A 15,332-nucleotide genomic window follows, 5' to 3' on the forward strand; every position below is an offset into this window, starting at 1 on the left:
CTTTTGGTTTCTGTACCCAATATTAAAAAAATGTACAAATGCAATAAAAATAATGGTATCGGTACTCGGTACTCAGTATCGGCAAGTACCAAAAATAAAAGTATCGGTATCGGGCGAGTACTGGAAAAAGTGGTATCGGTGCATCCCTAGTTTTAATGATTCAGTATTTATTATTATTTTTTATTTTTTTTAATTTAGAATCAGCCAGCAAGTGCCAGCTCCCCAAAACATGATGATGATGACGACGACGATGAAGCTAAAGCTCGTGAATTACAGACAGAAGTTCTGCTGTGTGCATTTGAGACACTTGGAAAGACCTGGCCTAAAACCATTCAGACACAGAGTAAATCTCAGTTACAAGTCACAGACAGACAGACAGACAGACACACACACACACACACACTCACACACACACACACACACACACAGGGGCAGAGTGATGTATAATGAGTGTGTTTTGTGTTGTAGATCAGTTCCAGAATGAGGTTTGTAGCCTAATGTGTGATAGACTGAAGTTGAGCACGTGGAGAGTGCAACTGGGAGTCCTGCGTGCATTGAAGGTCTTCTATCAGGGGTATAGTATGCTAAAAAATCTTGAAGGTTCTGTAACAAATGCCTTGTCTGTGTGAAATATGTAGTGTTCTAAATGGAAACAGTGTTTTTAAACCGTATTTGAATTTCTTTGTGGAAACAACAGTGCTTACAAGCCAAAAAAAAAAAAGAGTGAAGTGGTAAAATTGTTGGTGAAATGCATTAAAAAGATTTTGAATGCCATAATGACTGTATGGTGTTTTGTGTGTGTACGTTTTAGATTGTTGCTGCTGGATAAGGATCATCAGAACGCTGCTGTTCTGACTGAGATGTTGTCTGAAACCTGCACTGCTCTGGCAACACCATTAGGTGGAGTTTCTCATGAATTTCTAAACATTAAAGGCATTTGTCTCCCAAAACTCGCCCTCAAGATGTTCTAAACCAGTATGACTAACTTTCTTCTGTGGAACACACTAAAAAAATGACACAAAAATAACATTTCTTGCAGTATCCTTTATTTTCCACTGAAAAATGCAATGAAAATTCATTTTGGGGTGACCTTTTTAATGATCACCTTTCATTCAGACTTAGCTTATGAGTATCATTCTTTTTCTCCTACAGAAAACAAAAGCTATTCTTCAGTAAGAACAGACGCCTTGGCGGTAGTCGAACTTCTGTTGAAGAGGATTGAAGGTAGCATTGATTTGCTCTGACTTTCATAAAAATAGCTGATTACAGAACTGTTTCAAATGTTCCATGTACAAATATAAATGATTTTGTAGTGATTGACAACATGCCAACTCATTAGTTCCTTTTAAAAGTTAAAAATTATTTATCTGAAATGTTGAGGACACTTTTTACAGTGCATACCTGCAAACAAATACTAGTAGAATGGTGGAATTTTTCATCTTGGAAAATTCTGATATTGGAATAGAACTACATAATGTTCAGGTAGCAACATTTCAAACAACAGCAGTGTTCATAGTAACATCTTAAACTGTAAAATGCGAAAAAGAACTATGATTTAAACAACTTTGCAGTTCGAATAATATGTTGACAAAAAAAGTTTTATAAAATGTAATAACCAAAAGATGACGAGTTTGCAGGTATGAAAGTTGGATGGAAAGCTTCTCACTATAAAGACTGATGCTGTTTTATGTTTGTAGAGAGCGATCAGTGGGAGTGTCTCTCTGAGAGGAGTCGGCAGCAGCTTCAGCGTTCTTTAGCTACAATGGAAACAGACAGCCGTCCAGACCTGAAGGACAAAGCCCAGACAATGAGAAGAAAAATACAAGCCCTGCCATGAATAACCTGCCCAAACACACACGCACACACTGTCCTGAGGGTTGATTTGAGAATCTCCACCGTATGTTTCAGTAATAATCCTCACAGCCATGTCACATACACACATATTATGCCATTATCTCTGCACTCAAAACAACTCAGTGTAGGCCATAGACCTTTTTTTCCATGTGTAAATGCTTTTACCTGATGCTATAACTAATGTGCAAAGACTACATTTGGGTACAAGGAGCCTCATCATGTTTTGCTTAGACATTTTCACCAACCATTTTAACCTTGTTAAAGTCTCAGTATGTGCAAGTGTGACTCCTTTCATCTTGGTTTGGTTTTTTTGCTCAAGATACTGGTAATCATGGAGATTGTGAAGCAGAAGGCTTTCTGGAGTTACACACATGAAACTACTTGTTTGGCAAGAGACTGATCAGGGCCAGAACAGCCCTTGTACATATACACTAAATTACATTCTATGTTAAAAAAATTCACGAGTGAAGATACTGATTGAGAACTGTCCACATAGTCAACCTTTTGCTTTCATTCATTCAGTGCTGTTAGAAAAGGAGGCATCACAAAGTCAAGCAAAAGGGACAGGGATCTGTCCATACTTTGAATAAAGTGGAATGTTTTTAAATGAGGATTGGTGTAAAGGTATTAAACATGAATTAAAGGGAAGTTTGTAACATAAATGGAATTGAAACCTCAAATCTGCGTTTGTCCATGTTTGCATGTGTGAAAATATATTTTCTGTAATGAAATCTTTGTAAAGAGGCGTGTTATACTGGGTCTCATCTCACCGTTTGGGCCCTTAAATGAAGAATAAAGTAGTGCACATTTTTTAGAGCGGCTTTGTTAATCAAAATGAAGTGAACATTCACCCAATCTATTTTATGAAAATCATTTACCTTACTGTGAAAGATTAATCTTAATATTAAAACAGCATTTTTCCACTCTGTTGTCATCTTGACAATTTTTGACACCACTACCTTTTTTTGACATTTTATTTATACAAAACTAGCTTGCAAAGTTTGAGAAGACAAAAAGTCAACCTACAAACAAATATACTGAAATAAAGCATACAGAGAGAGAGAAAACAGAGATGAACAGGATTAAAAAGTAGCATAGCAACTGCACTCCATAATGTGGAGAAAATGTGTGTGAATACAACAGCGTTTGGCAATGGAAAGGTGATTTACAGAGACATTTTTTACATGCATTAGACGCACAAATCTAGTGTGTCCAGAAAGCTTTTAGTACTAACATTTTTAAATATACCATTTCATTTTCTCAAATGAAAGTAATAAAAGCTTAATACATCTGGCTTGAAAAATTTGTGCAGACAGCAAGCATTTAGCTGGCCAGTATCTGTCGCTGGCGTTTGTCCCTGGCTTTCTCCTTGGTGCGCTGGGCCAAAGCTTTTCCCTCATGTGTTTGTGCCGTGCGAGTGACCATGGAGATTCCATCCACAAATTTGGTCTTGAAGAGCACATTTGCATTGGTGAACATTCCATCTTTCAGAGACACCACCACAAACTGCAAAGAATACAAAAAAATAAACTTCAGTTTCTGTTGGGGTCAAACACAGTCATGCTAAAGCTGTTCTGTTACTGATGCACTGAAAAATTCATGTGTTGCTCATTTTGATATTTTGTGAGTATGTGCATTACCTGTGAGTGTGTAAAGTGTGTCCTCAGCATCTGTCCGATGTTTTGCGTGTGTGAGAGATCAAGAGCAGCATCCACTTCATCCAGGATGTAAATGGGAGCGGGTTTGAACAGCAACATGGCTAAAATCAGAGAGAGTGCCACCAGAGACCTGAAACACGCATAAACGCATCAGATGATCAATGGGCAGCACATGTACTGGGAAATATGCAGTAACCGGCTCAGTCCACGATCTTATGCTCTAATGGATCTGTGGCAAAGAAAATGTTGACCTGGAGAGCCGTAACCAAAATTGTTACTGATTTTAAGAACAAGCGATATGCCACTTTTAGCAAGAGTTGGCAAAAGCTGACCTTTGACCACCGCTGAGCTCTGTCAGGTTCTCTTTCCACGTTTTCCCTAGAGCCACTTTAAACTCCAACCCGTCCAGGACACCGCAGCCCTCAGGTGGAGCCAAACGGGCATTTGCCCCAGGCAACAAGGTGGAGAATATAGAGCCAAAATCCTTATTCACCTGCAATCACACACGTTGTACTGAATTAGATGCATCATGTCGGTTTGATCTTTTCTTACTAGTTGTAATATGGGTCATGGGTGGGTATTTTACCTTCTGCCACGCCACATTGAGAGCCTCATTCTTTTTCTGGTCCAACTCTTCAATTGTTTCCAGGATTTTGGCTTTATCATTTTCAACTATTCTCTTTTTCTTCTTCAGATCATTGTACTGAAAGAAGGCAGACAGTGTTATTACCTTTTACAAATAATAATAAAAAATGTAAATAAGAATCGATATTATTATTAACAAACAAACAAACAAACAAACAATAAATAAAATTCTACTAATAAAATAATATCAAAGCTGGGACTGATTGAAGTTACAGTAAAGGCATTTATAATACTACAAAAGATTCCTATTTAATATAAATGTTGTACTTTTGACCTTTCTATTAAACAGAGAATCCTGGAAAAACATTAGTTTCCACAAAAATACGGAGTAAATATTAGCTAGTATTTTCAACATTAATTTGGTGCTCAAGAAATAATTATTTTTGTCAGCAAATCAGAATGATTTCTGAAGGGTCATGTGACTCTGAAAACTGGAGTAATGATGCTGAAAATGATTTTAAAAGACATTACAATACTTTAAAACAGAAAGCAGTTGTTGTAAATTGTAGTAATATTTCACACTATTACTGTATTTCTGATCAAATAAATGCAGCCCTGGTGAGCATAAGAGACTTAAATTTTTTTTTTAATCTTGCCAACCAAAAATGTTTTGAAAGGTAGTGTATATACAAGATATAGCATATACTTAAGAAGACAGCAATAATAAAACAAGAAAAAAAAAAAGGCCTTTTTAGGACCTTTAACTAAAAAAAGTTAAAATATAATTTGATTCTTTCTTTTAATTCTGGAGTGAAATATGACCCAGACATGATCTCAAGTTCTTCTAGATTAACCTCTGCTCTTTTGCTCTCATGTTGGACGCATTTTTGGATTTACATCTTTTATGGCACTGTCACTTAAGAGGTCAAAGGTCATACCCTCTCCTCGGCCTCACTGAGCATGTTCATGGCCCTGCGGTTGACGTTTCTCTCCAGCTTGTCTTTCGTCTCCTCGAGTCTCTTCAGCCTCTGTCCAGCCTCTTTGGGATTGTTGGTTTTAAAGTCGTAGGCAGTGTTAGGCTGGCCAAAGAGATGCTTTTCCGAGGAGATCCACTCATTTTCAGCTAACATGCGGGCCACCTGAACACACGAAAAACATTAGATCCACTCTAATCTACAACAGGCTAGTCTCTAATGGTGTCATTAACTTCTTCTGACCTTGGCTGTGGCATCAGCGCTGTCTTTCTTGTGTTTGCTGATGTTGTGTTCCAGCTCTTTGATTTTGAGCTGAGCGTCATTGTTTTGCTCTCGGAGACGATTTGCTTCTCCGGTCTTTCCTTTAATCTCTCTCTCCTGTCCCAGAATCACTTCCTTCTGCTGGGACAGCTGCTCCTGCGCAGCACGCACTGCCTCCTAAACACACACAGTGTGACTGTTAACATTTACGGCACATACATTTAAAGCATCACATTTAAAGGGACAGTCCACCCAAAAATGCCATGTTATAAAAGAAGATATTTTAAAGAATGGTGTGTACCCAAACAGTTCAGGTTCCGACTGACTTCCATTGTATTTTTTGTTAATGGGAACAAATTTATCAACATTCTTCAAAATATCTTCTTTTGTGTTCCACGAAAGTCATAAAGGTTTGGAATGACAGGAAAGTGAATAAATGATAACAGAATGATCATTTTTAAGGAACCGTCCACCCAAAAATATCTAGGCAATTCTTAAAGAGGTTGTTTCTGTACCTTATTGGCCAAAACCTCAGTGGTCATGGTGTCGATCTGCTCCTGTATGGCTTTGAGAGCTTCATCCACAGCCTGAATCTGCTGCTCATATCCAGCCTGTTCTCTCTTCAGCTCCTCCAACTCCAGAGCTACTGCTTCTGCCTCCTAGAGATAGAAACAGAGAGGTGGTTTCAAACAAGCGTCCAGTGTAGACAGGGTGTAACTTTGTTCAGTCTGGAGCCTGATAGGTTTCATAGTAAACTGAAAATACCTGCTGCTTCTCTTTCAGTCTCTTGTTGTAGGCGTCTGCTTTGCTTTTGGCCTGGTTGAGTTTCTGCTGGGCTGCTTTCAGTTCTTTCTCTCTCTCGGCCTCTGCGTTTTTCATCTTGTTCTCCAGAACTTTGTATTTCTCTTCAGCCTTCTTCTGAACCTCCTTTGTCTTCAGTAGCGTTTCCTCACACTCTTCTAAAGAAACAGAACACCATGACATTTAAAGAGCTGTAAAACCAACAATCGCCCATACTGTGGAGTTGTGTGTTTATTGCGCCTTTTATACAGAGCACCGGTTTCAGAAAGAGAACTAACGCCATTTCGGCAAAGAGGGGTATTTGTGTGTACCGATGGTCTTGCGCAGGTTTTCCAGCTCCTCTTGTTGCTTGTGGAAGGAGCTCTGCTGGAGTTTGGTCTCCAGGATCCGAGCCTCCTCAGTCTTCAGGTCCAACTGCTGCTTAAGCTGACGATATCTGAAAGAGAGCAACATTTCAGTCTTCTGCTTTGTACTTTTATTCTGATTGGTCAGTGAGGATTTTGAGAGGTTATATATTGGACACAGAGGCTCACTTCTCAACTGTTCCCTTGAGGCTGCTGAGCTCAGACTCCACCGCGGTGAGTTCTGCCTCTTTAGTCCTCAGACTGTCCTGAAGGTCCTTCACTTCAGCCAGTTTAGTCAGGACGGAGGCCGTCTGAGCACGTGCACCTACACACACACACACACACAGGTAACCGTTATTAGAGAACACAATGTTCTACTATGCCTTGTAAACGTATTCAGACCACAAAATCATCTGTAAATAGTGAATAAATTGTAAATAGTGGTGCACCAATATGGGTTTTTCAGTGGCTAATGCCGATAGTGAGAACTAGAGATCAGGGGTCAGTATAATGGTAATATGCACATAGTACAGCAAAGATGTATTTGAGCGTTTCTGTAGCTTAAACACCAAATGGGTCGATTCCCAGGGTATGCATAAATTGTAATATTAGCAAACATATTCATATATATAACATGAAAATCTGCACAAATTGCTAGAATCTGAGCTCTAAAACAAATCTTTGACTGCTCTGCAAAATACAGATTAAATACTTAAATTCTGGATATGCTGTTTGCATGTTCAGGCTATAATTCTCATGGGTGTATCTCATAAAACCCATTAAATACAGGCTTTAATCAGTGTGGCTAATGTCAGCTAAAACTATTAAAGGGGTCATATGATGCTTTTTTAAAGATCATTATTTTTGTGTATTTGGTGTAACAGAATATGTTGACATGCTTTAATGTTCAAAAAACACATTATTTTTCAAATACTGTACATTATTGTAGGTCCTATATGCCCCGCCTCTCTCAAACGCTTCGTTTTCTACAAAGTCCCTCCTTCCGACAAGCGCAGTCTGCTCTGATTGGCCAGCTGAACCAGACAAGCTTAAGTATTAAAATGACTAAAATAAAAATGATAGTTAAATAGAATTTAAAAAATACTAAAAGTGACAAAAGCACAAAATTAGAAAAACATATTAAATGAAAATAAAATGAAAATACAAAAATAAAAGCTAATTCAAAAACACTAACAGTATACCAATAATACTAAAATAAAAGCTGAAAAAAAAAACTTCAGAGAATTTAGGAGAAAGGATATTACATATATTCTATAGGTATTTTCAGACAATTAGCACATTTTTCTTCTCACAATTTGTCCAACATTCTCATTAAAACATTTGTTATATAGCAGTCAGAATTTAAAAAGCACTGAAAAAAAAAAACAAGATGAAAAAAGTCAGATTGATGCAATTTGGAATTTTGGTGAAATTACATTCCTGAACAAATATTCAGAGTTGTAATTTAGTAAACAAAATTGACAGCAGGTTTGATTACTTTTGTGATGCTCTGCATCTTGCGCAGTTATAGACACACATATACAAACCTCCAGTCAAGGTTCCCTGAGGATCAAACACGTCTCCTCCAAGCGTAACAGTTTTGGTGCTCACACCTTTGTCAAAGGCAACTTTTTTAGCATTGTCCAAAGTGTCACAGACCAGCGTAGTTCCAAAAACATACTCCATGGCCTTCCTTAGCTCAGATTCATAACCTACCAATGACAGAGCTGTGTGCACGTTATCTGGCCCGACCTGCAACAAAAAACAAATGGGTTTCCTTTCATTCAACAAAATCCCACTGAGAATATTTCAAACAAATCATAATCAAATCAACAACAACAGCTCATTAGCAGAGTTCTCACCAAGTTTTTGGCAGTGCGCACTACATTGTTATTGAGGGTACGTGCTGAGATTTTGTTCAGAGGAATGATAGTGTATCTGCGTTTAAGTTCACCCTTTTCCAGAAGCTTTTTTCCAGTAACCTGCAATTAGACAAGTTTAAAAACAAAACAGAATTTTGCCAGATCATGACAAACTAGTGTCTTTGAAAAAAGTCTCTTATGCTGACTAAGGTTAGATTTATTTGATCAAAAATATAATAAAACCAGTAATTTAGTGAAATATTACACTTTAAAATAACCATTTTCTAATCTATTTTCTATTTAAAATGTATTTCTTTCCAGTGATGGCAAAGCTGGATTTTCAGCAGCCATTATAAAAGATGAAAACAGCTGTGCTGCTTAATATTTTTGTGGAAACGATGATACATTTTTCCAGGATTCTTTAATTAACAAAGTTCAAAAGAACAACTTTATATGAAACAGAAATGCTTTGTAACAATAAAAATGTCTTATGATCAATTGAATGCATCACTGCTTAAAAACAACATGTAAATAGAACAATTAACAATAAAAAAAAAAAAGCCTCACCTCGTTGTCGACCACTACGTTATAGAGTCGACCACCAGCAACCACCTCCAGAGCTGTAGCGTTTGACACATCAGTCACTGAGAAAAGATTTGCCACCAAACCCTTCACCTTACTGCCGTCCCAGTTCTTCTCTGGGTCCCTACATACACACAGTACCAATGGATTCAATAAATGAGGTGTATAAACCACACATAAGCAATGAGTCTAGATGAAAATGGCTCGCATGTTCTCACGTGTATTCGAAGCGCAGGTTGGGAAATTGGCTCATGAGGGACTCGTAGGTTTCTCTGAGCTGACTGACGTCCCGTGAACACTGCCTCTTCTGCTCCAACAGACCCTCCTCTCGTCCATCTGAACACACAAGTCAATCTCCTCTAAAAATGTTTTTAACTAATGTCATAGACAAAGACTAATATGATTTAGTTCTGCCTTAAGTTTTAAAATTCACATTTTTGGTAAGGCTTCAGTTAACTGCACCTAATAACACTACAATCACATTCAAAAAGTATTCAGTACCTTCATAGTTGAGTTTCTTCATTTCAGCCTGTAGCTTTTCTATGCCTTTTTTCACAGCCTCAAATGTGTCCTGGTCTTTTTTGTAGCCACTGTCCATCTTCTTGACCTGAGCCTGCTTAGTCTTCAGCTCCTGCTGAGCGTGTTTCAGTTTCATTTGAGCCTAAGGGACAGAACAGAGTCACTTACAATCAATCTTCAAAAAACTATATATAATAAAATATAATACAGTATAACATATCACTGTTCAAAGGGTTGAGGTCAGTAGCTTTTTTTTTTTAATACCAGTACTTTTAGAAAGGATGCATTGAACTACTTCAAAGTGACAGTAAAGACATTTATAAAGTTACAAGGGACTTCTGTGTCAAAGAAATACTGTTTTTTTTAACCTTCTAATCAAAGAATCATAAAAAAAAGGATCACCGGTTCTACAAAAATATTAAACAGCACAGCTGTTTTAGCACTGATAATAATCAGAAATGTTTCTTGAGCAGCAAATCAGTATATTAGAATGATTTCTGAAGGGTCATTAGACACAAGACTGGAGTAATGATGCTGGAAATTCAGCTTTGACGTCACATAAATAAATTACATTTTAAAATATATTAAAATAGAAGAGTTATTATTAACTGTAACAATTTTTCACAACATTGCAATTTTTACTGTACTACTTTTACTTTAATGCTGTTTTTAAACAAATAAATGAAGCCTTGAAGAGCATTAAAAGACCCTTCCAAAACCTTTCCCACATTTTTGAGCAGTAGTGTATTTCTAACTCATAATAATCATAAAGTTGCTGAGTAGAGTTATGAGCCATTACTGATCCAAGTAATAACACGGTATGGACAGTGAACAGATTTTTTCAAGTTTAATTTTTAAAGTACAGTGGGCAAACATTCCCACATCACTGTGATTATTGGATGGACGTTAAAGGTCAAAAAGGTCACCTGTTTGGCCTCCGTCTCAGCTTTACTCATGTCATTCTTGCAGGTCATCATCTGGCCACTAAGTGTGGCTTCAGCTCCATCTTCATTGGCAGAGAGACCAGCTGACACTGCCTTAAAATGCTGCTGAGCCGCCTCCAGTGCTTCTGCATCCTTCTGCCCTTCCTCCTGCACAGCTTTCAGCTGCTCCATAGCCTTGACTACCTCCACTTCCTTAGCTGACATCATCATCTTATCCTAGTTCAAAGACAGTTTAAATCATTTACATTTATGTAAAACCGCAATATTTTGAGGTATGAAATATAGTTTCCAATAGGAATGTTTCTCTTTAATTGATGTTATTATTTCTATTTCAGTTTATTTCATTTGAGTATTAAATATATTTGTACCTTTTTTTATTTACTCAAAGTTTTGGGGAGCTTTTAAAAATATCCATAGCACATAGATATTTATAAACTAATTTTTAGACAAATAGATGGAACCAAAACTCCTGAATCCTGTTATACCTCCTCCATGTTTTTGACCAGCTCCTCTCTCTTCTTGGTCTCATCTTTCAGATTTTGCTTCTTCATGTCCAGAGCGCTTTGGGCCTTTGTGTCCACTCTCTGTGCTTCAGACAAGGTCTCTTCCAGAGTCTTCAACACCCCCCCAACCTCCTAGAGAGACAGACCCAAAAATGAGACATGCTAATGGAATACAACAGGAGACAGAAATATTCAATCAATCAACCACACACTTTTCTAACAGGTATCAATTTGCATCATTAAAAATTCAAATATCTTTTCCCGTACAAAGATTTTAATACTTTTGCCAGTCCATTACCCACCATCCCACCGTCTATTACAGACCTTCAGTCTCCACAGGATAAGTACACGATTAAAAAACCTGGCCAGGTAAAAGAAACCCTACCTATTTAAATCAGAGGTCACACCACACCATTTAGCAGACTGCGGTCCAATTACGGACCTTAAATGTGTCCCAACAGGACCACAAATCATTTCTAATAAATTAGAGACAGTTTTTTCTCCACCACAATGGGAGGAAAACTATTAAACTATTACTAACCATTTGTTGATTCTCATGCAGCGCTGACAAAAGACTTCCGAGTTTAAGCTTAAAGTGGCCATTTCACTTAAATGATGTAAAAAAATTTTTTTATATATATATATATATATATATAAATAAATAAATCTCTCTAGACTCTAAAATACTCTAGACTCTAAAATAAAAAAAAATATATATATATTTATATATATAAATTCTAACACACTCTTACTGTTCAGTGTTGTTCTGATGGATTGATCAAGAGCAGAAGGATCTTTGACATTTAAAACAGAGAGATTCATGTCCATGAGATCCATGAGCACCTGGAAACACTTTTCTACAGGTGGAGCTTTTGGGTCTTTTGAAGAAAACAAACATGAACACACTGCACACTTTGTCCAAAAGCCATTTCTCATCATCTATGCAGTAACACTTTACAAAAAGGTGCTGGAATACATTTGTTACAATATTTATTCATCATTTATATTAATGTTAGTAATGTAAGTAGACACAATTTCATTACACCAAATAATGTTCTTTTTAGCAACATCATATAACGCCTTTAAAACACTGTATTATGGTGGTTACCTGCATGATCAGAAAGTGAGGGTTGTTGACATTCAAGCCAACTGAACAAAATAGATCCTGGACTCGCAGATTGTTTGCGTTCACACCGTTGATGAGGTACTTGTTTCGTCCACCTATGACCACCTGCACAACACAAACAATAATGTCACAATAATGAGTGTTATCAGGGAGAGTGTGGAGCAATGATCTCAAGCCAAATACCTGTCGTGTAATAGTAATCTCATCATGCGTCTCAAACCCAAGTGGACTCTGTTTCTTGTTGGAGTTGTCAAAAGTGATGGACACAGTTGCTTTGGTGATCCCAGCCAGGCCATTTTTGTACACCAGATCTTGGAGATTAGTGGCACGAACCTACAAGATTTGACAAGCCAAAACAAGCAGTATTACATTTTAGCTGTTAAACTCTTAACCTACTTAACCTTTATAATAGGATACCTCTGTATCCTATTCTGTTTTACTTAAGGTTGTTTTTTGCATTTTGTATGTTGTCGTTGTCATAAAAGTGATTCATACTTGTTTTTGTTTTTTTTAATTAAGCAAAAACAATTAAACAAACAAACAAATAAATAAATGCATAAACCACAGCTATTAAAAACTGCCATCACAAAGCTGCCAGATTTATTTATATGGCTACGTGTAGATGATATTTAATGTATTAAAACTGACCTGTGATAGGTTAGAAATCCCGAGCAGAAAGCAGATGGAGTCCAGTATATTCGACTTTCCACTGCCGTTCAGTCCAGTGATGGCGTTAAAAAACGGATCAAATCCGTTAATCTCCGTCCTTTCGGCGTAGGACTTGAAGCCCTCTAGTACAATAGACTTTATGTACATATCGATCAACCACCGTATGAGGAAAATACAATAAAAACGCTATACACTGCTATATTATATGCGACAACCTCAAAGAACTTCGGCGTTGCTTTCAGTTCAACCATCCAAACTTGAAATTTGGCGCCAGGAGCGCATCCGCTACGCCGTTATGACCGGATATAAGTTACGAGTTAAATTACAAACAAAGAAATTCACTCGCATCCTGCATGTATTTAGACAAAATGTTAGTTTATTTTGCAAGAATTCACGGTCATTACAAACAGAGCACTATTATTAGAAGTGAAAAAAATGTATTCTGTTGATTCAGGCTATTTTTTAGCCACCCCCAAAATATTAAAGCGTGTGTGACGTCAGCAGGGGGCTTTGGCTCAAGTGTCATTAGTGCGCATTTAACCTGTTACATAACATTAGCATATTTTTATTACACGACTCTATGGAATAATTGACTCTGGGCATTCTATTCTTGTGTAACGACCATTAAACTATATTTGATATATAGTTGAACTTGTTCTGTAATCACGAGGTCTGTCTTTTCACGAAATAAAAACCCATTTTTTAAATCCCAATTCAAATATTTTATTATCATTTATATATTTATTTGGTAAGTAGCTGTACATTTACAGATAAATACCAAGAATATTATGCATGCAAAGAATTAAAGCTGTCTTGCACACAGTTACAACTGTTTTGAAAATGTTCCATACATTTAATTTGTTTGGAATAGTTGATGGACGTTTTGCAATGGCACAGTTTTTATTCAACAACATGTAAAGCACACTGCAGGAATGAGAAAACAATTCATGTTTCACCAGATGGCAAGATTATTGAAACGGTGTATTCTGTAATATCCACAAGTTTGTCTCACAGTTTCACTTTTTGAAATGATTAAATACATAGCTTGCTTAACGAATCAGCTAAAACATGCAAAACCTGTCACATGTAGCATTTATTACACTTATAAAGTCACAGCATTACTCATCAGAAACACTCTTTTGTGTTGCGTTTGCACAAGCACAAATTGGATTTCACCCACAATGTGGCGTTATGTTACAGCTACTGTAGGTCTGTCTGAGTGCTCAAAGCATGACTTAAGTACACTCCCTAAGGGCATTGCAGATAACACTGAAATGAACTTTTTATTGTCAGCATCAAGGGTTTAGGTTTTTAGGGCCAGTTTAAAAGAAATCTCATTAAATAAGAAGATTAATCAAAATGTCTCTATGCCAGAGGCACAGGACACAAGGAAAGACACACCAGATTAAAGGCATAGAAACAGATCTGCGCAAGGACAACACAGTCACCACGATCTGAATACACTGCAGTGGGCTGAATGTACGGCCAGTCAAAGTTCTTAAGTTTCAGTGCCGTGTGGTGATACTTCCTGCTCAGGGACAGCAGACAGCGGGCCAGAGTGTATTTTGCAGCACAGCTCACTGCTCTGACCGACCGCACCGTGTCGAAATGCATCAAGAAACAGGGATCATCCTAACACAGCAGAGATATGCAAACTGAACATCTTCCAATGAAAAGTAAGAGATTCCACTTCCTAAGGCAATGCAACTCATCAGCACTATTAATATGAAGTCTACGTCAGATTTAGCCTTAAAATATGTTTTCAAGCATTTAAGTAGCATGTGTAATCATAAATGGGATGAGGATGAATGCCAAGCTCGACTCACAGTATCTGGATCTCTACCGTCCAGAATCAGCAGATCTTCCAGGGCCCAAATCTCTGTTTTTTCATAACTGTCCTCCAGCCCAGATTTCTGCAGCTTATTGGTCCGTGAATGTTTAACTCTCCGACACAGGACCACTGAGATTTGAGCTTCTTTATCCTTAGATACTAAACACACATTGGTTTTGTATTTTTATTACACCTCTTCATCAAACCATACAAAGCATATTTAGGACTTTTTTTTTTTTTTTTGAATTCTTCCTTCTTCAGAAATAATATCTGACCATGTCCCCAGATGATCCCACATTTTTTTTTTCTAATGGAAGATAACTCAGCACATCACCTCCAATAAACATGCATAAAATAGATAGAAGTCGATTTTTCTTACTAGAAACGCAGAGAAAATGTCGTCCCTGCTGTTGCTCCTCTATTTCTATAAACTCCTCCAGCTTCTGTTCCTCCGGTCTGAACAAGACTCTGTCCATCTCCTCCCTCAGAAGAGACGACATCTCAGGCAGAAAAAGAGAGAGAAAATTAATTTAAGTGTGAGAGAGAGCAAGAGCAGAGTGAGGGATAAAATGCTTTCTTGAGGTGGATCTGGTTTGCAGGGTTTATTGCCCTCCTCTCTCTCTTTCTTTCTCTCTCTCTATCTCTCTGTCGGTTGGTTGGGGTGAGCCTGAGTTGACAGATGAAACTGTACCTTCTGTGCATTTTCACAATTTCAAAAGAGGGTTTACCTTATAAATTCAGCAAAACTTTTTGGTTTTCAAAAGCTGTTTGAAATATGATTTTCAAAGTTTTTATGAGGATGTGCCAGGAATCATCATT

The 15,332-nt window shown here is 37.4% G+C and overlaps 3 protein-coding genes across 3 annotated transcripts in view; 1 reads left to right on the forward strand and 2 right to left on the reverse strand.

Moving 5' to 3' along the window:
* The window catches only part of LOC107746032 (proteasome-associated protein ECM29 homolog), a 19,800-nt gene extending 17,135 nt beyond the window's left edge, over positions 1 to 2,665 (forward strand). Inside the window, exons 29-33 of the mRNA XM_016560088.1 lie at positions 199 to 343; positions 469 to 574; positions 812 to 900; positions 1,153 to 1,224; positions 1,698 to 2,665. Coding sequence (XP_016415574.1) covers positions 199 to 343; positions 469 to 574; positions 812 to 900; positions 1,153 to 1,224; positions 1,698 to 1,837 — 552 coding nt within the window. The 3' untranslated portion in view covers positions 1,838 to 2,665. The remainder of the gene's footprint in view (positions 1 to 198; positions 344 to 468; positions 575 to 811; positions 901 to 1,152; positions 1,225 to 1,697) is intronic.
* A 139-nt stretch (positions 2,666 to 2,804) lies between these two features.
* Positions 2,805 to 12,946, reverse strand: LOC107746033 (structural maintenance of chromosomes protein 2-like). Its single transcript, XM_016560089.1, has 20 exons — positions 12,662 to 12,946; positions 12,197 to 12,346; positions 11,996 to 12,118; positions 10,870 to 11,019; positions 10,367 to 10,600; positions 9,423 to 9,582; positions 9,140 to 9,257; positions 8,907 to 9,045; positions 8,340 to 8,459; positions 8,025 to 8,229; positions 6,667 to 6,802; positions 6,445 to 6,569; positions 6,098 to 6,291; positions 5,848 to 5,991; positions 5,315 to 5,509; positions 5,036 to 5,236; positions 4,099 to 4,215; positions 3,845 to 4,005; positions 3,495 to 3,642; positions 2,805 to 3,360 (listed from the first exon to the last, which is right to left on the reverse strand). The coding sequence occupies exons 1-20, from the start codon at positions 12,827 to 12,829 to the stop codon at positions 3,178 to 3,180; spliced, it is 3,171 nt and encodes a 1,056-aa protein (XP_016415575.1). The 5' UTR covers positions 12,830 to 12,946; the 3' UTR covers positions 2,805 to 3,177.
* A 1,101-nt stretch (positions 12,947 to 14,047) lies between these two features.
* Positions 14,048 to 15,013, reverse strand: LOC107746044 (exocyst complex component 1-like). The gene is made up of 3 exons (XM_016560098.1): positions 14,893 to 15,013; positions 14,509 to 14,672; positions 14,048 to 14,314 (listed from the first exon to the last, which is right to left on the reverse strand). Exons 1-3 carry the CDS (start codon positions 15,011 to 15,013, stop codon positions 14,048 to 14,050), a joined length of 552 nt encoding a protein of 183 aa, XP_016415584.1.
* Between the last annotated feature and the right edge of the window lie 319 nt (positions 15,014 to 15,332).

The sequence above is a fragment of the Sinocyclocheilus rhinocerous genome, unplaced genomic scaffold (assembly GCF_001515625.1).
Source record: "Sinocyclocheilus rhinocerous isolate Xijiao unplaced genomic scaffold, SAMN03320098_v1.1 scaffold288, whole genome shotgun sequence".
In the NCBI taxonomy this organism is placed as follows: domain Eukaryota; kingdom Metazoa; phylum Chordata; class Actinopteri; order Cypriniformes; family Cyprinidae; genus Sinocyclocheilus; species Sinocyclocheilus rhinocerous.